The sequence below is a fragment of the Barbus barbus genome (genome assembly GCF_936440315.1).
Source record: "Barbus barbus genome assembly, chromosome: 6".
Taxonomy (NCBI): domain Eukaryota; kingdom Metazoa; phylum Chordata; class Actinopteri; order Cypriniformes; family Cyprinidae; genus Barbus; species Barbus barbus.
In genome coordinates, this window is record NC_136734.1 from 35,825,460 (window position 1) to 35,848,943 (window position 23,484).

At 36.7% G+C, this 23,484-nt stretch overlaps 1 protein-coding gene across 3 annotated transcripts; it reads left to right on the forward strand.

Moving 5' to 3' along the window:
* Positions 1-40: 40 nt before the first annotated feature.
* On the forward strand, positions 41-21,518 carry LOC306871322 (ubiquitin carboxyl-terminal hydrolase 20). 3 transcript variants are annotated; one of them, XR_013784320.1, is made up of 26 exons: positions 41-161; positions 1,027-1,125; positions 1,211-1,264; positions 1,358-1,420; positions 1,542-1,676; positions 1,889-1,991; positions 2,660-2,729; positions 2,888-3,001; positions 3,125-3,203; positions 3,594-4,026; positions 4,800-4,946; positions 5,035-5,147; positions 5,394-5,566; positions 5,983-6,077; positions 6,191-6,224; positions 6,405-6,450; positions 6,544-6,724; positions 6,893-7,019; positions 9,107-9,276; positions 10,635-10,716; positions 11,001-11,109; positions 12,126-12,228; positions 13,239-13,307; positions 13,401-13,559; positions 18,358-18,458; positions 20,085-21,518. XR_013784320.1 is itself a non-coding variant. In XM_079419153.1 (25 exons), exons 2-24 carry the CDS (start codon positions 1,045-1,047, stop codon positions 13,553-13,555), a joined length of 2,736 nt encoding a protein of 911 aa, XP_079275279.1. In that variant the 5' UTR covers positions 41-161; positions 1,027-1,044; the 3' UTR covers positions 13,556-13,559; positions 18,358-18,492. The 3 variants fall into 3 exon arrangements, 2 of the variants coding, with proteins under 2 accessions (XP_079275279.1, XP_079275278.1); XM_079419153.1 differs by lacking the exon at positions 20,085-21,518 and having other exon boundaries at positions 18,358-18,492; XM_079419152.1 differs by lacking the exons at positions 18,358-18,458; positions 20,085-21,518 and adding an exon at positions 16,375-17,840.
* The last annotated feature ends 1,966 nt before the right edge of the window (positions 21,519-23,484 follow it).

Consider the following 23,484-nt stretch of genomic DNA (forward strand, 5'->3'; position numbering starts at 1 on the left):
AGATGAAAGAACAGAAAGCGTTCATTGGCTCTGGTGACGCACACTCATGCTGTATTCAGTATGGATGCTGCTTAGTGCACTGCTGCCCACCACTGTTACAAATACCACCGACTGGCCTAAAATGATCATCTATGAGCCTAATTTTTGTTTCTGTCTGACAGGTAAATGTTTCTTCTTATCTTTCCTTCGGCTGAAGCGGAGTGTCAGTGTTTATTTGCTTAGATACTATCATGTCGAGTCAGCGCATGAATAGTGTCTTGCAGCCCGAGTGGAAATATGGCCTGTTTCTTCTGTAAGATCGTGATATTAAACAGCTTTTAGGTGGCTGACGGTGACACGTAGAGGAACTGCAGACGCAGAAATATACCGATTGTTTTGAGATATTATTCTTTAAATTTAGTGAGGCCGATTCATATTATTATTGTATTCCCCTTTCTTTTCGGATTTCTTTTTAAGATACTTTACTTATGGTAAAACAGATTGACGGATTAATTAATGCATCTTTAAGACGCATTTCCTCTCTGTAACAATAGACGAGGTGATACGGGGTGAATGCATCCTTCTCAGTCGTGCTAGGCGCATGAAACAGCAGTTTTGGGCTCCTGGGAGTTTCAAGCACAGCTAGTCGATGCTAGATACCACACTTCGTCTTTCCTTACTTTTAAAATAATGCATTCAGTGATGGCAAACGCTGATACTGAGACTGTAAGTACATTAGAAGGTTATACTTGTTGAAGGTACATGTTCAAAAAAAAAAAAAGAAAATTCTGTCATCATTTACTCACCCTGATGTTTTTCCAAACCCTTGTGACTTTCTTTTTTTCTGTGGAGCACAAATGCAGATGTTGCATTGAATTAAAGTGAATGGTAATATTTATTTTTGTTCACCACAGGAAAAAAGAGAAAGTTATTAGATTTTTAAAACAACATGAGGCTGAATAGATGATTTCATTTCAATTTTTTCAAGGTTTATTGTATTGATGCTGTACCGGTAGTTCTCAAAGTGTTCTTTGTGCATTGTAATAGAGTGAGGTGAAAATCAAGATGACTGACTGCGGGGATCTTTGTCCTCACTTGGACTCTTTTGGTGAAGTTACTAAGGAGGAACTGATTCAGAAATCAAAGGTTAGAATTGCTTTTTCTAATATTTAAGTCTTAAATGTGTTATGAGTGGTGCACAGTGAATTTTATCTCATTGTTTTTACTCAAGGGCACATGCCAGTCATGTGGAGTAGGTGGACCCAACCTCTGGGCATGTCTACAGGTGAGGAGCCTTTTCCCTTGCAAACATGTTAGATAAGTAGAATGCATTTTTAGGCCCAGCAAATAAATCATAATTATTACTCTTTCCCCACAGTGTGACTGTCCTTATGTAGGGTGTGGAGAATCTCATTCTGATCACAGTACTATACATGCACAGGTGACATTCATATTCATTCAGTTATTCAATCCATTCTCTGGCATTCGTTTTGTTCAGTTATTATCAGTTTCTCTTGTTCTTTTGTACTTGTGTGCATTTTTTTTTCTTCTTTTTTTTCCAGGCCAAAAAACACAATCTGACAGTAAACTTGACCACGTTCAGGGTGTGGTGTTATGTCTGTGAGAGGGAGGTGTTTCTGGAACCAAAGCCTGTTACTCCTGTATCATTAGCCCACTGCTGCAAACCACATGAACAGGTAAAGTCATCAGATTAGTTGAAACCTCTCAAAGAAATGTGCACTTTTTAGGATTGTGTAAACATGATTAAGATGGTACTTCCTGGTTGAGGTTGGCTGTGTCTCCTGCATTATTAATATCAGCCTTTAGATGTCATTTAGACACAATAATTTATAAAGCACACATTATATAGTACAAGAAATACAATTCTCATGTTTTTTCATCCCCAAAGGGTCCTCTTCCCCAGACAGCATGCCACCCATTAAAAGCAGTGCCTATTGCAGTGGCGGATGAGGAAGGCTCAGAATCTGAGGAGGATGAGCTCAAACCTAGAGGTATAATTATGTTAACAGGCTAGCTAGTAAACATTGCACGGTATTTCAAATCCTCTTTTAAAGGCTAAATAGCAAGGACACCTACCTAGAAAAACAGATTTAAGCAAAAACAGCAATATTTTGAAACATGATTGCAATCAATGACCATTTTTAAAATTGACATATTTTAAAATGCCATTTATTTCTGAAATTGCAAAGCTGAATTTTCTGATTTGGTCTTCAAAAACATTTGAAACTCAAGAAACATTTCTTATTATTATCAATGTTGCAACATTTTTGTGGAAACTGTGATACTTGTTCCAGATTTTGTTTGATGAATATAAAGTTCTAAATATCAGCATTTATGCATCCTTGCTGAGTACAAGCATTGATTCCTTAACACTGCAGTGTTAAAAATTAAGTGACCCCAGATATTCACAGCAGTTGTCAGTCAGTATGGATTTTTCAAATGACCTTTTCTGTAATTTATATATTTACTAACAGATGACTATTATGTCCTGCTTATGCAACATTTTAAAGGAGCGGGTTGAATAATATCTATAAGAACAAATAACCAGTCAATTACATTTTCTGTTCTCTTAAAATGAGAAGGCATAATGCTGAATTAAATAGGATCTCATTATCAGTGGTTATGTGTAACGGCTAAGATTCTGTTCCACATGCCAAAGGTCTCACAGGGATGAAGAACATTGGGAACTCCTGTTACTTGAATGCTGCACTTCAGGCCCTCTCCAACTGGTGAGCTCACAAGTTATGAAGCACAAATAAGCATAATTCAGACAACACAAATTGGAAGCTTGACTGCTTTCACTGGGTTTTTTTTTTTGGTTCTGTGTGTCCTGCCTCATAAATAGATTTTTTTTTTCCTGTTTCTATCTATTTTTCTCTCTTTTCAGTCCTCCTTTGACTCAGTTTTTCCTGGACTGCAGTGGGTTGGTCCATACGGATAAGAAGCCGGCGTTGTGTAAAAGCTATCAGAAGCTTATCTCTGAGCTCTGGCACAAGAAACGGTAACAAGTACTGACTTTCCAAACGGTTAACTTAGACCTGGCCAGTTCTAGCTAACTTAATCTATTGAGCTTGGTCCCAATTTTCTGAATTTTCTTTGTTTGTTTCTTTTTAACTCTGTCAAGGCCAAGTTATGTTGTGCCCACTAGTCTGTTTCATGGAATCAAACTGGTGAACCCCATGTTTCGTGGCTATGCTCAACAGGTACATAAAGTAATCTTAAGTATTATTTATATACTATTATAGTAATTATTCATATTTTAAAATGGCTTTTATTTTGACATTTGCTGCTTTTGTCATCTTTAGCTTTAATTTATTTTTTATTTCAGTTGTGTTTTCAATAATTTTTGTATTTCAACATAAACATAAGATTTTATTCAGATCATTAGTTAAGGTATTTTTAAGTGTACTTATATTGTCTAACAATTACATTTTATTTCAGCTTTTTCAATTGACCAAAACTATTTTAATATTTTAGTTTGTTAACAGTAACAACAACACCGATGTGGAGATTATTATGCAGATTGTAATACTATCATATAAGCCCCATGGTATTTTTGTAAAGTACACACTCCTTGCTTCTGTCTTTTTTAGGACACTCAGGAGTTTTTGCGATGTCTGATGGACCAACTTCATGAGGAGCTGAAGGAGCCTTTGACCGACTGCAGCGGTTCAGTCTCAGATGTTGAGCCCGACCACAACCTTGAAAGCCGTAATCATGTCGATGGAGACCGAAGCCCCTCTGAGGATGAGTTCCTGTCGTGTGACTCTGGATCAGGAAGCGAGAGAGGAGATGGAGAGAGAGCAGGAGGAGAAGCAGAGCTGCTCATCCAAGATGAATGTGTGGCAGTGAGAGGAAATGGAGTAATCTCAGAGAAAGAGAGACTGAAGGAGAGAAGAGGAGAAGAGAGGACACGGGAAATGGATGAGGATGCAGATGTGGACACGGCTGCACAAGAGGAACAGGCAGAGAGTGAAACAGAGGCAGCAGCTACAACCACACATGTGCCGGCACCAGGAAATACAGGTATAGTCTTAAGGCCCATTCACACCAAGGACAATAACTATAAAGATAACGATAAAGATATAGTTCTAAAAATCATTCTCAATATTAAAGAATAGCAGAGTCCACACTACAGCTATAACGAGAAAGGCAAAGAGAAATGATATCGTTGGAATCACTTCCATAACAATTTTTTCTGTAACAAGCTCAAGAATTTAAAGCGGCAGATGAATGTGCGCTTAGAATAAACAGATGATATTGTACGCTGGTGTGGACGCTAATATCTTATTTATCTTTATAGTTATCGTTCTTGGTGTGAACAGGCTTTACACTACCAAAATTTTGGGGTCTTTAAAATTTTGTGTGTGTGTGTTTAAAAGAATTCCACCAACCAGTAATATTGTGAAATGTTATTACAATTATTAGAATCTGTTCTCTATTTTAAATGTTTTCTTGTGATGGCAAAGCTGAATTTCAGCAGCCATTGTTCCAGTCTTCGGTGTCTTTCAAAAATTAAAAAAATCCTTCATTTGTGGTGCTTAACATTTTTGTGGAAACCATGGTCCTTTTTTAAGATTCTTTAATGAAAAAAAAGCTCAAAAGATCAGCAATTATTTAAAATAGAAACCTAGTCTTTTCCGTCGCTTAATTTAATGCATCTTTCCTGCTTAAAAGTATTAATCTTACTCGCTCCCAACTTTTGAAAGGTAGTGCATGTTTAGTAGTTTATGAATGGGAAAATATTTTTTTTTAAATATACAAATCATCTCATTTCCTGATCCTTCTTTTTATTGCAGAACCTGATAATGAAGCCTCCATGCATTGTTCATCCTCTCGTCCCTGTAGCCCCACTCACAGTGTGCAGGAACTCCACTCCAGACTCTCCAGCAGCCCACCAAGATCCAGCCCCCTCAGAGCTGGACCCACTTATACGTTCAAGAAAGGTTTGCTTCTCTCATATAACTAAATACAGCATAGATGTTAAAAAAAGTCTGAATAACTGAATAACCATCATGATTGTTTGTCCTATAGCTCAGATGCTCCTAAGCACCAAGAAGAAGAAGCAGTCCCGTTTCCGCAGTGTTATTTCAGATATTTTTGACGGATCCATTCTGAGTCTTGTTCAGTGTTTGACATGTGACAGGGTGAGGAAGGATGCACAGAGTTTTTCTGTCTCTAGAGGGCACTAAGCATCAAATCACTTTCATTACACTTAAAAAAGCATTAAAAACGGCATCATCATGCACCATACTGCGATGTATAGCTGCACAAACAGTGTTCATATCACATAAACCAAATGTTATGTAACGTAGAAGGATATATTTTAAGGGAACGGCATGTGTGAGAATGCAGAAAGAGCAATGTTTCAAAGAAAATATCTGCCTTTGTAGGTTTCATCAACCGTGGAGACCTTTCAGGACCTCTCTTTGCCTATTCCGGGTAAAGAGGATTTGGCCAAACTCCATTCCTCCATCCACCAGAGTGCTCCTGTTAAAGCTGGTGTCTGCGCAGAAGCCTATGCCACCCAGGGCTGGATCTCCTACATCATGGATTCTATACGAAGGTATAGTGAGAGAGTGATGTGGCAGAGAATCATCAAGATGCGGAAAAAGCAAAATAGGGCTTTAACAATAAATTCCACTATAGTTCAACAAATTTGGCTTTGGTAAGATTGCCAAATCACTAAGGTTACGTTTGTCTAATCAAATATACAGTAAAAAAACAACAATTTTCAAGCCACTATTACTCCGATCAGTGTCACATGATCCTTCAGAAATCACTCTGTTGATATTTCTGAGGAAAACTTTTTTTTTTTTTTTTTTCACGATTAATTGATGTGTAAAGTAACTTTTTTTTTTTCAACAAAAGTCTTTAATGTCAGTTTTTGAACATTGGTGTGTTTACTAAAAGCTGAATATAAAACAATGTAATTGCCCTGAAAACAGACACTGATCTTTTAATATAAACATGTTAATGCAGGTTTGTAGTGTCGTGTATTCCCAGTTGGTTTTGGGGCCCAATGGTAACACTGGAGGACTGCCTGGCGGCCTTCTTTGCTGCTGATGAGCTGAAAGGTAAGCGCATCATGTTTGACATTTCTGAATGTGCAATATGAGTGAGATAGGTAAGATGGAAAAAGATTGCTTGTCAACCCTTGATCGATGTTTATTTTCTTTCTGTCGAACAGGAGACAACATGTACAGCTGTGAACGATGTAAAAAGTAAGAGTCCTAAAATGTGTGTGATCAACATTTAAAAATGTAGTGATTGCTATGCTGTGTAAATATTTAATAGTCTAATTTAAATAGTACTTATGTTTTTACAGCCAAAATCATGTTGTAGCTGTGGTTTGCATGTTTAGTTGATGAAACATGAACTTATTTACTCTACCTGTTTCCCAGATTGAGAAATGGTGTGAAATATTGTAGAGTTCTGCGTCTGCCAGAAGTAAGTATGTTTGTGAAAGTATGCTCATTTACTGCTCTTTTCAACACAACTTGTATTCCTAGTGAGTTTGAATGTGTGTCATCTTCTTTTCAGATATTGTGCATTCACCTGAAGCGTTTCAGGCATGAAGTCATGTACTCATTCAAGATAAATAGCCATGTGTCGTTCCCACTGGAGGGTTTGGATCTTAAGCCCTTCTTGGCTAAGGAGAGCCCATCTCAGATTACTACCTATGACCTGCTGTCTGTCATCTGTCATCACGGCACTGCTGGGAGTAAGTTACTTCTGTGTAATATTGCGAAATAAATTGTAGCAAGAGCTTTGAGATTTGGAGATATGAACTGGCATTCATTCATCACTGGCGCTTTTCCCAGATGAGAATTAAGACATTGTTTTGTTTGTAGTTTTATTTGAGTGAAATAATGTTTTTTGTGTTCGACAGGTGGTCACTACATAGCGTACTGTCAGAATGTGATCAATGGACAGTGGTATGAGTTTGACGATCAGTATGTAACAGAAGTGCACGAGACAGTAGTGCAGAACGCTGAAGCATATGTTCTCTTTTACAGGTACATTTGTTTTTTGAACTTGTAATGGTTGTGAATAGCACACTCAGTAATGTTTTTCCTCCTTAAAGTTGTGGTGAAATGGAGATTAATACTTTTTTCTTTTTTTTTTTTTTCAAGATGTTATAGTTAATTTTTCCCATTACTCTTTCCAATCATTTAAACGTCTGCTTAAACCTAGCCCTTTTTTTTTTTTACAATTTCAAACTTGCATTCAGATCTGCCTCAGTCCAATCAACAGATAGAACAAACTTATTCTTAAGAATATATATATTTTTTAAATATTTATTTTACTACAGAAGATCTGTCTTGCCTTTAAACTGTATTACACACAATGAATAGTAATTAGGGATGTTCAGTTTAACGAGTTAACCGTTAATTGACCGTACGAATTTCGACCGATTATTACAATGTTGCACGGCTTAAAAAGTCATTTGTTATTTTTTTTTTTTTCAGTAGGCCTAATTTATCAAAATATTTTAAAAGGTTTGCTGCATGGTTAAAATATGCTACTCGAATAAAAATTTTTGAGTTTGTTGAGAAAAAAAAACATAAGTCGTGTATAAGTTGCATTTTTTTATTTCATTCAGAAATGGGCCTAATGCCTATTCCTAAAACATTATAATAAACACTGTATCCTTTCAGCAGTATTTAGAAAATAATTAAAAATATAAGAAGCTATAGCTATGTAAACCAAGCCAAATCGAATTCATTTAGGCTTAAATGAAACTGAAACCAACGTTGGGTCTCTCATTCGACAAAATCTAATATTTCCACATTCGTGATGTATTTGAATGCCAAAATATTATTTATTATGTACTTCACTCGCGTTCCAATATCCACGTAAAACAAAATGTTTTGCATAACATCACAGTGGTACGGTGATGGCGCTTAACGGCACACATTTCACTACATATTTAAACTGAGCAGTGTGTTTTTTTCCATATGTTTGACTGACTGTGTTTTATTATAATAATAAACATTCTCAACACAAACAAATCTTTGTGCTTTTGTAAAATAGGCCTAAAGAAAAATAGGATGCTGCTTTCTGCGCAGCACAAAAATGAACCGAAAATCTGCATACTCGGCTACTTGTTGCTACTTGTTGTTCTCTCTGTTTTTTCTCGTATAGGCCTATTTATTCGTTTTATATATTTTTTTATATAGTCTCCACTCGCAGAAGCGCTACAGGTGCGTAATGTGATATTATATGACTTTGTGAATTCTCGTGTTCTGTTGTTTGCTGCTTTTTGCGCATGTAAAATTAATCCCCAGAAAACAAAGGTTATAGTATTTTCATCGGACACTTATCCTTTTCTTAATTTAATTAAATTCTAATTTAAAATAATCTTGTCGGTTAATGATCTGTTAACGAGCGTCGGCTGTTGGTTAGGAGAAATAACCAAAATGAACATCCATAATCCATAATAGTAATGATGCTGCATACATGCAGCATGAACGGTTATTAATATAAATAAGAGTGTATAATTAAAAAATTTAATGCAAAAACATTGCTCTGACTTTAGCTTTGTGAAATTCTGCTGCATAAAACATAAAAAGATGCAAATGTAAATTCACTCTCTGACAGCAGGTGGTGCTTATGGAACAGCTCTTATTTATAGATGCAGGGTTTCCTTGGTTTAAACAAAGCAGCACTGCTCTTATAAACACTACCTTAACATGCATTATACAGAGGCATGATGAAAAGAAAATGCCTAAACATTTTCTGAAGACTCCCAACTGTATCGCAATTCATTTAACATCTCAATCGATTTGAATCGTCACACTTTTTTTATTGATTTTCAACCAACTCATGGTGCATCATTACATACCTAACATTAACATAAGCTGAAGACTGCAGTTATATCAGTAGCATAATAATAGCTTTTTTATTCTACATGGAGTGGGTTGCCTCTTCATGGAAGCTGCCATGTTGGCATCGTGTGACTTGCCGTGCACCATAATGAATCACCAGCCAAATACAATATTTTTTTGGATTTGTTCCCAGAATGTCTTTAATACTGATATTTGTTTTATGACATGGAGTGATGGCAAAAATGAATGTCATTTTATGCTCATTTGTCTTTCAGGAAGAGCAGTGAAGAATCTGTGAGAGAGAGACAGAAGGTTGTTGCTCTGGCTAATTTAAAGGAGCCCAGTCTGCTGCAGTTCTACATCTCCAGAGAATGGCTCAACAAGTTCAACACATTCACTGAACCCGGACCCATCACCAACCACACCTTTCTTTGTCAGCATGGAGGTACAATCACACACAAATACTCTCACATATATCAAATTTAAGTGGATTTATGTAGGAATTATTCATTTACTTACATCAAGGTTTGTGTTAAACCATAAGCTCAGAAGAGTTTAAGGGGGCAATGCATAAACTTTGCTGCTATAAGGACAGTGACTTGTTTTTTTTTACACTTGGCTGTGATTACTGTGCAAAAATGAAGAGTTGAAAGTGAATATAAATTGACTTTAGTGAATAGGTAAATGGATTTACTGGCTACAGTATGTGGTTGATAAATAAAAAAGGAAAATACTGTCATTAATTACTCACCCTAATGTTGTTCCAAACCTGTAAGACCTTTGTTCATCTTCAGAACACAAATTAAGATATTTTTGATGAAATCTAAGAGTTTTCTGACCCTGCCATAGACAGCAACGCAACTACCACGTTCAAGGCCTAGAAAGGCAGTAAGCACATCGTTAAAATAGTCGCATGTGACAACAGTGGCTCAATCTTAATTTTATGAAGCTACGAGAAACAGACATGTTTGGAACGACATAAGAGTGAGCAATTAATGACAGAATTTTCAATCTTGGGTGAACTATCACATTAAATTGCCAGAACTATAGGCTGGCCCCTACTGTTTTTTTTGTCTAACATAAGTGATATAAAAGAATAAATCAAGGATTTACACAGTCTTATAGTGTAAATGTTTGTTTCCTCTCAAATCAAAAGATTTGAGCCGTCAAAACTCACACATCTTTGTGGAAAATTTCCTTTCAGAAGTTTATCTAGGATGGCTGAAGTTTGTTTTTCCCTCCTCTAAAGCTCTATTTGATGACTCCTATGTGAACTCTTAATTACATTAAGCCACCAGATTCAGTGTATAAATGTTTTTATGTGAGACAGTTTTTCACATAGAGCAGTGGTTCTCAACCTTTTTGACTCTGTAAGGTCGCCCGTCTTCTGAGACAATTTTCAAAGGCCATCTTCTCTAAAACTAAAATATATATACCTCTGGTACTTCTGTGGTAATAAAAACAAATAAACTCAAAAACATGATGCAGTTTAATTTTGTATATCTTCATTTTCAGTGTTTTAAATTAAGGTTATAACTAAATTAAAAAAATATTAGGCCCTTCTTGGAAGTTTGCTGAGGCCCCCTAGTGGAGTTCCCTGGTTGATAACTACTGACATTGCATTACAAGTAACACAATGAGCACCATGCGTTGGTGCAAGAAAATCATCCACTTTTGGCAGTTACAACCAATAGGTCATTTTCACCCTAGTATATCCCCCCATAATGTGCACATTGGTGGATTTTGAATCTTTTTCACTTACTGTAAGCAGTAAAAACTTAACTCAGGTATGATTTTATACAGGAATCCCTCCTACTAAGTACCATTATGTGGATGATCTGGTTGTGATCCTTCCCCAAAATGTGTGGGAATATCTCTACAACAGGTGAGCCATGCATAGCAATGCACAATTTGACCTTTATGAAGTCCTCAGTACATTTACCATCTTAGTGGAATATGGGAAGACTTTTGATCTGGTGAAGTCGACAAAATCTCAGTCCAACCCTGTACTAACAAAATGCGTATGGAGTTCTGTCGGTTCAAGACATCTGATGTCATGTGTAAGGAACTCCACCAGCAGTTCAATGTAAACTTTGTTGAGTTATGCGTTTGCTCTTTTCACTGGCCATACTCTGAACATTTAATCATGGTTTGAAACATTTTTCACAGGTTTGGGGGAGGCCCGGCTGTGAATCACTTATACGTGTGTGCCATCTGCCAAGTAGAGATCGAGACTTTAGCCAAACGGCGGAAACTGGAGATAGACACCTTTATCAAGGTGAACAAATTACTTCAAGTGACATCCACGTACAGACAAATGAGTGCCTGCTTGAGTATTGCCGACTATTGTAGCCCACTTAAAATATACAATGAGATGCTACTAGTGTCGTCAAATGTACCAACGTCCATTTCCTGCTAACATTCGAGTGCTGTTGAGCCGATTCTTAAACGGCACTGATTGGCCGATGTGTTCATGCGGTCATCAAATATGACTGTACTTGGCCACAGTGATCATCGCTTCATCTCTTCACTGAGCGCACACAGGACCATTTAAAAGCAGCCGTCTGTCAGCAGATCTTGTATATGCAGATATATTAGGGATCGGCTGATAGACCGCTTTTAAACGCTCCTCTGTGTTTCTGTGTGAGCGCTCGGTGAAGAGAATAAAGCGATGATCATTGTAGCCAATCACAGTCATATTTGTTGACCGTATGAACACATTGGTCAATCAGCACTCTTTATGAATCGGCTCAACAGCGCTCAGATGTTAGCAGGAGATGAACGTTTTAAAATTTCAGTACCGTCTGGTACCGATGCTACGTATCACCACAACCCTCACTGTCAATCATAGATGGGGAGGAAGCATATTTGAATACTGTTCTTCTAGGTTATGTCCTCAGAGCTACAGCATTTTTATGTAACATGTTGTGGAAACTCCTCTTGGAAGGAGCATAATGTTCTTGGAAGTGTTTGGTGCGTGTAAAAGCCAGAGAACTGATGAAACACAGACTGCATGCTGGACAGATCAAGAGTATGATCTGCACTGCGATCTTATCAGAAGTGCAGCATCTGTGAGATGCATCACTAGCTTTGAATCAGACATGTTTTAAAGCTTTGGAAATATCTAGAGGTCTTGTTTGAAACTCAGCAGGTTTGCAAGGGGCACATCAGAGTAAAATAACAATTTAATTGCTATATAATACAATTCAGTCACATGCTGAAATGCTCCAATTGGTTCAAGGGAGTTTGATAATCCTCATATCTCTGTTTCTCTTTTTCTCTCGCCGTCTATAGTTAAATAAGGAGTTTCAAGCTGAAGAAGCGCCTACAGTCATCCTGTGTATCAGCATGCAGTGGTTTAGAGAATGGGAGAACTTTGTCAAGGGCAAAGACAACGGTACAGTTTCATACAAACAGAGTAATGCACATCTCAACAAACATTAAACTTTTTTTATCTGAGAAAATATGCAGCAAAATAAATAATGTGGCATTTAGTTCACTGGCCTGAGAGAGGTATATAAGTGTCTGGTTATACTTTGCGACCGTTGTGACATTTTCTATTTGTATTTGAACATTTTTATAGTGAAATCAACATTGAAAAATCATATTTTTTGTGGAAAAATTGCGGTATTTATTACAAATAATTTATTCTTGCACCATTTTTTTCATTTGTGTGTCCTTGTAATCTCTTAATTCTAATGGTGTGAGCGTGAGGGCTATGGAATAAGGTTGTCCAATAGCCCGATGAGTTGCAATCCCTTTCCTCCAGCAATTTGTCACACATGAAACAATCACAATAAGTAGCAAACGACAACAATTCAATCAATTCCTGGTTGACAAATTTTCTTTATTTGTCTAGTTTTAGATGCCCTTCACTCGCATTTTACATCATAATAGAGAAGAACAGTCAATCACAATTTCCAGTACATGCTGACTTGATTGATATTTTGAAAAAATATTCTATTGACTTTCACCATTTGGCCAAAAATGACTGCAGCATTTTTAAAATATCTTATTGATAGATTTTTCTTGTGTTCTACAGAGAAAAGAAAAAGCATTCAAGTTAAATGACTTAAGAATGAGTAGATGATGACAGTGGTAACAAAGTCTTTGTGTAAAAAGTCCATTAGGTACATTTTTCTGATGTTATAGTACTCCAAAAATTGTAAACATTGTGTCTCTGAAACGCATTTAAAACATTGCTCTGTTTGTTTGAGTGATTTGATCAGCTGGACATGACAACATCGACTCGACCAATGGCGAGACTTCTTGTTAGCTCTGCCAAGACCACCCTCTTTATTTTCAAGGGAATGTTTGCTTATGCACTGTAAAGGTCATTATTTTTTCATCTCTCTCTCCCTCCCTCCCTCCTTCTCTCTCTCTCTCTGTCTCTCTCGGCTGGTTTAGAGCCGCCAGGCCCCATTGACAACAGCAAGATTGCGGTAATGAAAGGCGGACATATCCAGCTTAAACAAGGTATGGAATATTTGTGACTCATCTCGTGTTTCAAAACTTTGTCTGCGTGTGTTTCTGTTGCATATAATTCATTATCTATGGCTTGGCTTGCAGGAGCAGACTATGGGCAGATATCTGAAGAAACGTGGCAGTACTTGTTAAGTATTTATGGCGGTGGGCCAGAGATTGCAGTGCGGCAAACAATCAGCCACCCAGACACTGACACGCATGGTGAGAGGAAGATAGAGGCAGAGACCAGAGCCCTCTGAAATGGTGAGACACATAGAATAACCACAAAAGTATTTAAACACTAAGCCACACTTGAATGCATACATGTGTTATGTATACTACGGTCCAAAAGTTTAGGGACAATAAGAGTTTTTTTTTTTTTTTTTATTCAGCAAATTACCTTATCTCTATCTCTCTCTCTCTCTCTCTCTCTCTCTCTCTCTCTCTCTCTCTCTCTCTCTCTCTCTCTCTCTATCTATCTATCTATCTCTCTCTCTATCTCTCTCTCTATATATATATATATATATATATATATATATATATATACTTGTATTAAATTTAAGTTACATTTATAATTATAGAAGGCATCTATAATGTTACAAATAATCTCTTTTTTAAATATTTGTTTTAATTTAAATATTAGTTTTCTTTTACAATTTCTATTCATCCAAGAATCTTGATATTTGTTCCCACAAAAATATTAGGCAGCACAACTGTTTTAAACATTGATGATAATAAATGTTTTTTGAGCTGTAAATCAGCATATTAGAATTATTTAAATGAACGGTAATGAATTTGTTCCCATTCTATAATAAAATGTCAAACTATGTATAATTTATTTAAAACAAATAGCACAAACATGCTTTTTTAAACCAAATCATTTCACAAAACTGTTAGGTTTAATATGACTTAAAAAGTTTTGTTGTTCAAAATGAATACAAGTATTTAGCCACTTTTTGGTTTTTAAATGTTACAGAATATTTGTGTAATTAAAACGGTGTATTATATCTACTCCACTGGTTCACCTGTATGAACTTGAGGGGAACCCTTTATACATCCTCTAGTCTGAGAATGTGAAGTTAGTTCTGAGAAAAGCTCTAGCATCATTAATGCAGACATGTTTCATCAGAGTATGGTACAGACCGGTATGGTGCAGACAGGCTGATTCATCAGTAAATACACACACACACACACACACACCTCTTCCTCCAACTTGGCATCATCTTCATTAAAATATTTAATACTAGATCTGATAAGGGTTTTTATTCAATTCCAGGTGGATTTTGGTATTATGTGTAATGTAGTTTTTTTGATGGTGTGTTTGTGAGATGGTAACACGATTATAACGATATATTTCACATTTAGAAAAATATGTTAAGCTATGGACTTGTTAAACTACTAACCTGATGTCTTATATATATATATATATATGTGTGTATGTATATATATATGTATGTCTATGTCTTCATACCCCTTCATTTTTTCATATTTTGTTATGTTGTGTTATTATGTAGAACTGCTTTAAATTACTTTTTTTTTTTTTTTTCCCCACATAAATCTACACCCCACTCACCATAATGACAAAGCAAAAACCGTATTTATCACAACTTTGCAAATTTATTAAAAAGGAAACACTGAAAAAATGACATTGCACAAGTCTTCATACCCTCTGGCTGTGCCACTCGAGGACGTTCATAGAGTTGTCTCAAGCCACTCCTGCATTGTCTTGGCTGTGTGCGTAGGGTGATTGTCATGTTGGAAGGTGAACTTTCAGCCCAGTCTGAGGTTCTGAGCGCTTTGAACCAGGTTTTCATTATGGATATCTCTGTATTTAGCTGCATTCAGCTTTCCATCTTCTCTGATCACTTCCCCAGTCTCTGCCGCTGAAAAACACCCCCACTGCATGATGCTGCCGCCACCACGCTTCATCATTGGGATGGTATTATGCAGGTGATGAGCGGTGCTTGTTTTCCCTCAGACAGGAATAAGGAATTGAGGGTCATCAGATCAGAGAATCTTTTTTTTTTTCATACACTGAGAGTTATTTGGGTGTATTGTTGTAAATTCCAATCAGAGTTTCATGTATCTTTACTGAGGAGAAGCTTGAGTTTGGTCACTTTGCCATCAAGCCCAGATTGGTGGAGTGTCGCAGTGATGTTTGTCCTTCTGTAAGTTTCTCCCATCTCCATAGAAGATCATGGAGTGACCATCAGTGTCTTGATCACCTCTCTAACCAAGACACTTCTCCTTCGATTGCTCAGTTTGGCCAGGAGGCTAGATCTAGGAAGAGTCCTGATTGTTTCAAACTTCATCCATTAAGGATTATGGAGGCCAAATGCTCCTGTGAATCTTCAACACAGCAGATTTTTTTTTTTGTAGTCTTCCCCAGATCTATCTCAACACAATCCTGTCTCTCAGCTCTGCAGGCCTTTCCTTTGACCTCAGGGCTTAGCTTTTACTCTGACATCCATTTAAGCTGTTAAACTTTGTATAGACAGGTGTGTGTGCCTTTCCAAATCATGTCCAATCAACTGAATTTGCCAAAGGTTAACTCCAGTCGGAGTATAGAAACATCTCAAAGACGATCCAGCGAAACTGGAATGCTCCTGATCTAAATTTCAAGTGTCAATGCAAAGGGTATGAATACTTGTGCTATGTCATTTTTCAATGTTTCCTTTTTAATAAATTTGCTAAGTTATGATAAATCCGGTTTTTGCATGGTCATTATGGTGAGTGGGGTGTAGATTTATGTGGGACAAAAAGTAATCTAAAGCAGTTTAACATAAGAACGCAACATAACGTGTGTGTGTGTGTGTGCGCGTGTGTGTGTGTGTGTGTGTGTGTGTGTGCGTGTGTGTGCGTGTGCGTGTGCGTGCGTGTGCGCGTGTGCGTGTGTGTGTGTGTGTGTGTGTGTGTTCCTCTTGCATGATTTTGGAAGAAATATATAAAACTTTTTTTTTCCCCTGTAAAATCATCCTAAGGGACAGAAAAGCTCCAATAATAAAATAGTCATATTTAATAAGGCATAAAACATTAATTTGTTATTGATAGATCTTCTTTTTTCTTTTCATTGCTGTAGGTAATGAAGACCCATGTGTGGATGACCGTTACACACTACGCTTACATTTCTGTCTCACAAGCACTTTGTGAGACTTTGTGTGGATCTGCTATTTCTGATAGAGCTCTCCTAGTGTAGGAAAGGGTCTTATTTATTAAGTGAATAAATCTCCTATCAGATACATGCATAAAACATATTTAACATTCATGAACAAGCTTCGTTCATGTGCGCTGGTGATATGCTTGTTTCTGTTGTCAGTGGGACTAAGGGCAGTGACGTAAGCCTTTCTCAGTAGCACAGAGGTAAATACATAATGCATCACGCAGGACGCATTCAAATCTTTGTTAGAGGTCTTTGCTAACGTCTGCCTAGGCAAAATAAAACTTGAACTTAGTACCTGCATGTTCAAAGAAGCTTTCCCAACTCTATATCTCAATAATTCACTCTAAAAATGTGATGAAATCAAGCATGTTGGCACTTTGAGTTTTTTACTAGGAAACAAGTGAATCATAATAGTGGTGAAGGCTTAAACTGTTTCAATTCAAAGTGAGTTCTGTTTATGTTCCAACTCCCTTCCTACCTCCGCAATCTATGAAAACAATTCTGTCAATACTAAACAATCAAATGATCACGTTCACACTAGCCATTAAGTCTTTTTGGGAACTATACTGTAAGAGGGATAAGCGTTGATATTGCAGATATACGTTGGTGCTTTGGAAGTTATAATTCAGCCATTAAAAACCTAAAGTGGCAACAGGATGTGATGTTATAGGAGAATTTGTCTTTACATGTTGATAGTAAAAGTTTTCTTTAATCTAGGACTGTTTACTCAATGCTACTAAAATCTGAATGTAACTATCAGGATGTTTCTTTTTCTGCCATTTAATATTAATATTTTTTTGCACTTTAAAATCCTCTGTTTTGGCATAGCTCCGTGCTCTTTCCCAATCAAAGGAAGTGAATCTCTCCCGGATATCCCCATTTCAGTGCCCCAGCTCTGACACAGGGTTGCGCAAGATACAAAATTTGTTCAGTATTAAATGGTCTCCAAAATGTTCTCCTTTTCCTCAGACTGAAAAAAACATAACTATTTATTACTCACATGCTTGACGTGTGGTCTGTTAAAAGCTGCATCATTTATATGATACAATGTTTTAATGATTCAGCGCCATGGCCCCAAATGTAACTAAACTACATTTTTAAGGGAATGTGCAATGAGGCGTATCAGATGTGTTAGAAATGCTAATAGAATGCTGTCTTTTCAAACGTGTTCTTTGTACATAGTAAAATGTAACCGTTTTTATTTATGAATGTCTTCGTTTCTCATAAGCAGGTCAGAATTGTGCAGAATTGCTGAGTTGTGTATGAACAACATGGTCTGTTACATATTTTGATGGTAACTTCTAATGTAATGTCTTTTTAACTTAATTTAAATGTTAAGGTCTGTCTGATTTGGCAAACAGAAATAAAGCCTGTTCTTTCTTCACACTGTCTGTTTCTTTTATTCTGTTAGTTTATATATCTCTGTTTTTTTTAATGCAGATGTGTTAGAAATGCTCCTAGTGTAGACAGGTATTCTCTGCATACATAAAATAATTAATTTGCTATTACAACATAAAAAAACAAACAAAAAAACACAGAATTGTGGTTCTCAAGCTGAGCCATTCCCATGGGTTCATCACTTGTGGGTAAAAACGGCATCTTTAAATGTTCAAGGATCCATATTTAGCTCCCAGAGCCTCAGGCATTCTTTAAGCATGCTGAGGAAAGGCTAGTCAATGTTACGTATATGCTCCAAGCTCTGTTCATCTTAATCACCACTCCCCATGTGCCCCCCACCCCCCACCCATCATCTCCATTCTCCTTTTGTCCTCAAACAGCCCCTGGAATATTGCTTCCATCAGCTGCCCTACGTAAACCAACTAATCTGACAGGGAAGGTGAATATTTATATGACGGAGCTCACTATCAATGCTGATGTCATTGTAAGTCCTCCTGTCTGCAGGCTGAAGAAAGGAGAGCGGAGGAGGATGCAGAGAGCTGCAGACCACCCATCTGAGCGCCTGTCTTGTCTGCTGGAAGAAGAACTGTAATTTTCTTCCCAAAGTGAGTCGTCATTCCTCTCCTTTTGCGCAATTGCAGCATCTGGCTTTCATTATATAGAGGGTCATTTCTGGAAACCATCATGCTTTGTGTATCACGTAGACAATAACATCTAGCTGGCTTGGTCTACTGTGTCTAAACATTAGCATATGTGGTGCTAGCTGGGCTAAAGAAACATCTGGCAGCTCTTTTGTTTAACACAACAGATAAATACTGCATTCCTGAGTCCATATTATCAGGTTATTGTTAGTCAAGAGCCTGTGTTTACATTAGCTGATAGTACCACGTGAATAAATGAATATCCTTTGTTCATAAAGCGTCAGTTTACAACTTTCCAATTGTATTCCTTGATATGATATTCATAGTATGAATAACTAACATTTCTGTACACAGAGCTGCAAAATCAGTATTTTTACTGTCAACATTGCAGAACCTATTTACTAAAAAAAGCCCTTTCTGGTTTATTAACACTTACAGTGGTATAAAATATATCCAGAAGGTTTAGAAACACCTTATATATGGTGGAAATCTTCACTAATGACAAAACAACCTGTTTTATGCAGATGAGGTTTGGTAGCTGCACATTCTGCTCACACCCTCTTTGTCATGCTGCTTTTGAAAGTTTCATATTTTGAAGTGTATCGAAATGGGCTTTTTAATATAAAATACCCCAATATTTATTTTCATGTAATTGCTAATATATAAGTTCTGTAGTCGCCAACTAAATCACCAAAACTCAAATGTTTCTCAAATGTCTCTATAAAGGTGATTCCCTTGAGTAATTTCAGACACAAAGGCATCTAGTAAGAGGCGTTCACGATGAGCTCAGAGCAATGTTGTCAACCAGGGAACATCACATCAGGCATGAGGTAATAACCTTATGGCTGTGAAATAAATTTTTAATAGACTTTGTTATTAACACTTCATTGCGTGCAGAGCTACATCTCTGTCAGCCCATAACAGCTCGAGTGCTCAAAATGTTCAAAGTTAAGATCTGTTAAAAGTTATTCAGACTCTTATTAACATATTTATATAAAACCTGATGCTGTAATCACACTGTAATATAATGATTTGATAGAAATTAATATTCTTAAAATGAATAAGCAATTGCATGAGGTATTAATATGGCTTGACTACCTTATCAAACAGCTAATAAACAGCTTCGGTAGAAACACTTTGCTGCAAGTTGACAAATTAGTTACACGTTTGTGAAGATGGGGCTGTTTCAGACCACAATTTTGGAGACTTTGGTAGGCATACACTGCAGTTAAGGGGAAAATGCCTTTGCATGGTGTCGACTGATGAATTTGCACAAGGTTTGTCATATTAATAACACCAGATAGATATGCAAACAATGTTATGAACCCTATTTTCACCACAGGGGGTCTTCAGAAATGCTAATAACTTAATAAATTAAATGTAAATGTAATGTAATGTAAATTAAATCTTTAGCAAGTTTTCAAATTTACTTTTAGTATCATAACAGCATAATCTGACTGAAAAACTATGCTGGTATTTTGAGTTCCTGTAAACGGCCATGCATGTTAATTTTAGTTGAAAACTAATTGTTATGAAATGGAGATTAATGTCTGATGCCATCAGCTGAACGTGTTCTGTTTCTTTCTCCAGGCTGAACAATGGTCCATGTGCATGGACTGAAAACACCACAGAGACTTGAGCAACAATAGCGACAATGATCAGTCACACCCAGGCTTCATAGGGTGGGAGAATACAGCTTCACTGATCTCTGACTATGGCAAAATAGGGACTGCATTAGCTTTTGATATTCTATATGTTCATAAAGTAATGTGAGTTCAGGGCAAACCAAAAATAGAGGTGTGGTACTGCATTTGTGAGATAAACACTCATCTCCCATATCATATTCCAGTTTTTCATGTTTCTAACTGACGCTAAGAGATTGAAATATTACTGACCATGTTCCAATATTTGCACCACACTTCCAACACTGACCTTGTAACCTTGTGACCTTTTAGTAATTCCCTAGCGGTCTTCAGTCTAGTCCTAAACTCTTTGTGGTCTGCAGTGCACACGCTACAATGATTTGACTCATATTCCTTCTGTCTTTTCTTGTCTCAATGCATCCTTTTCAGTTTTCATCTTTTACTCCACCTTATAATTGTCACTACCTCCAGGCAAGGGTTTGAACAAAGCATTCCTAGGGAAGACCTGCTTAGAAATAGTTGCTTTCTCACGCTCTTTTCTTCTCATATAGCTTTTTTCAGACACAGACACGCTCACAGCTTGCCATCATACAATTCATCCAAACATATGACAAATCCAACCTGTTGTTATTCACAATTATGAGACAGCCAGTGCTTGAATGAGTAATCGCCTCTACACTGCAGACATGTGGTTCAGTGTGTACCTTTTAAAAGGTGATGTCATATAGGGAGATAGTTTTCTGTTCGAGACAGCAGTTAGCATCTGACCACATTTTGGATGTAACATACAGCAATGGGTTGTGCCGTTTGCACGCAGTTGATTGATATGTGGAGTGTGTCACGTAGCTCACGAAGAGGCCAGACATCAATGGACATGTCTCATTTGCCAGAAGTCACTCAGCAGGACTACCACAGACTCTCAGGTCTCCACTATACTTCTTCTTTCTCTGATGCGGAGGACTGTTGCGATGATATCACAAGCACAAGCTCATCCTCCTCCTTGGACTATATCGGAATAGACTGTTGACACTTGTTGTGGTTTCAGACTTTTGCGGGTTACTCACATCTTGTGCCAAAATATTGCCATTCTCTTTGGCTCCCTCAAAATGTGACAGCATGACAGTGAAATCTGCTTAGCCTGAGGTCTTTGTCTTGACTGTGTGGAAAGGGGTTGTGCTCTCATCCACAATGTTCCACAGTTCAGTTCCTGCTCAATTTGACGTGTCTATTATAACATAGCTGATATGGATGCTGAAATTGGAACTTCATTCATCTAGAATCACCTTTTCTTTTATCATTCTGGATAAAAGAACACTGGTTTGGAAATTGGAATGTACATTCTACAAATAAAGCTTAATGGTTTCCAAAAACCTTCCAAATGAACATTGTGATATAATGATGCTGTTGATTTAGGCCTACTATATCCAAAAAAGGGTATGTTATACGTGGCTCATCAGCGTTTTTTTTATTGATCTATTTATCCTCCAAGACAATGTTTTAAAGATCTGATTACGCATATTGCTAAATCCATTATAGAGTCTTATCAAAAGAGTTTAATAGTAATTAATTGCATGCTGTGCTGCTGCATTTAAAGGGATAGTTAACCCAAAAATGAAATAACTGTTATAATTTACTCATCATCAGGTTCCATGGCTTTCTCTTTCTTCTGCAGAACATAACAGAAGATATTCTAAAAAATGTTGGGGTAACACTTTATTTAAAGCCTTTATGTATAATGCTAATTATTCATAATGTACGTTGTAATATATCTTGTCGTTAATAATTATAACCGATTTTAAAATGCATAGTGTAACAATGAATTGATAAGTGTTATAATGTATTAGCTGTGGTTACACTTATTCATAAAATTGTACAATGCATTATAAGGTGCAGTATGGTATAATTAATGCATTGCAACTACTTTTAAAATGTATTATACATAAATGCTTTAAGTTAAGTGTTACCAGTGTTGGTAACCAATCAATCACTTGTTGTTGGCCATAGACTTGCAATTGTATGGTAAAAAAAGGCATATACAGTTGAGGTCAAAAGCTTACATCCCCCTTTCAGAATCTGTAAATTATTTTAAAAATAAGAGGGATCATACAAAATGCATGTTATTGTTTATTTAGTATTGACCTGAATAAGATATTTCACATGCAAGATCTTTACATATAGTCCACAAGAGAAAATAATAATTGAATTTATATTTGACCCCATCAAAAGTTTACATCCCCCTGATATTTAATACTGTGTTGTTACCTGAACGATCCAAAGCTGTGTTTTTGTTTAGTGATAGTTGTTCATGAGTTCCTTGTTTGTCCTGAACAGTTAAACCACCCGCTGTTCTTCAGAAAAATCCTTCATGTCCCACAAATTCTTTGGTTTTCCAGCATGTTTGTGTATTTGAACCCTTTCCAGCAATGATTGCATGATTTTGAGATCCATCTTTTCACTCTGAGGACAACTGAGGGACTCATATGTAACTATTACAAAAGGTTCAAACACTCACAAATGCTCCAGAAGGAAAAACATGCATTAAGAGCCGGGGGGTGAAAACTTTTTGAATTTGAAGATCAGGGTAATTTGAACTTGTTTTGTCTTTTGGGAAACATGTAACTATTTTCTGTAGCCTCTGAAGGTCAGTACTAAATGAAAAAAAAAGAGATATTTAGGCAAAATAAGAAAAATGTACACATCTCCATTCTGTTCAACATCTTGTATGTGAAATATCTTATTCAGGTCAGTACTAAATAAACAATAACATGCATTTTGTATGATCCCTCTTATTTTGGTTAATTCTGAAAGGGGGATGTGAACTTTTGACCTCAAATGTATTGACAAAGGACCCCGCAGCCCTTTATAGAACTCACAGAACATGTAAGTTTTTCTATTCTACTACGCTACTTTTCCAATGATATCTTTAACAGTGAAGTAACAGGTTACTATTTTGTGGCTTAGTAAGAAATGATTGTTAGCAATTTAAACTCGTTAACAAAAAAAAAAGTTACATTAGCCTACTTTTGATTGGAGTCTCAAAGACCTCAGACATAGGCCTACCAAATGAATAAATATTAGTTGTTTATTATGATTTCTTTGATAATAGTTTTTCTATAATGTGTTTTTCAAAATTACTAATACCTATTAACAATTGCTACCTCCCATACATTTCCCAGCATAATCAGTGAGACTCCGGAATACCCAAACATAAAAAATATGAGAGGTAGCCTAATTCATTCTGCTTTTCAAAATTGTATTCCAATTGAAATTTAGAGGAAGTTCTGCTGTTAAAGTGAATGTAGGCAAGACTGGAGTTTTCCAGTTGTCTTACCCTATCCTCATATGGG

Bases quoted from the DNA above. Each gene is read 5' to 3' on its own strand.
- LOC306871322 (XM_079419153.1), top strand. From the start codon at position 1,045: ATGACTGACTGCGGGGATCTTTGTCCTCACTTGGACTCTTTTGGTGAA. The intron at 6,725-6,892 runs GTAAGTTACTTC...TGTGTTCGACAG, and splicing joins TCATCACGGCACTGCTGGGA to GTGGTCACTACATAGCGTAC. The intron at 12,229-13,238 runs GTACAGTTTCAT...CGGCTGGTTTAG, and splicing joins TGTCAAGGGCAAAGACAACG to AGCCGCCAGGCCCCATTGAC.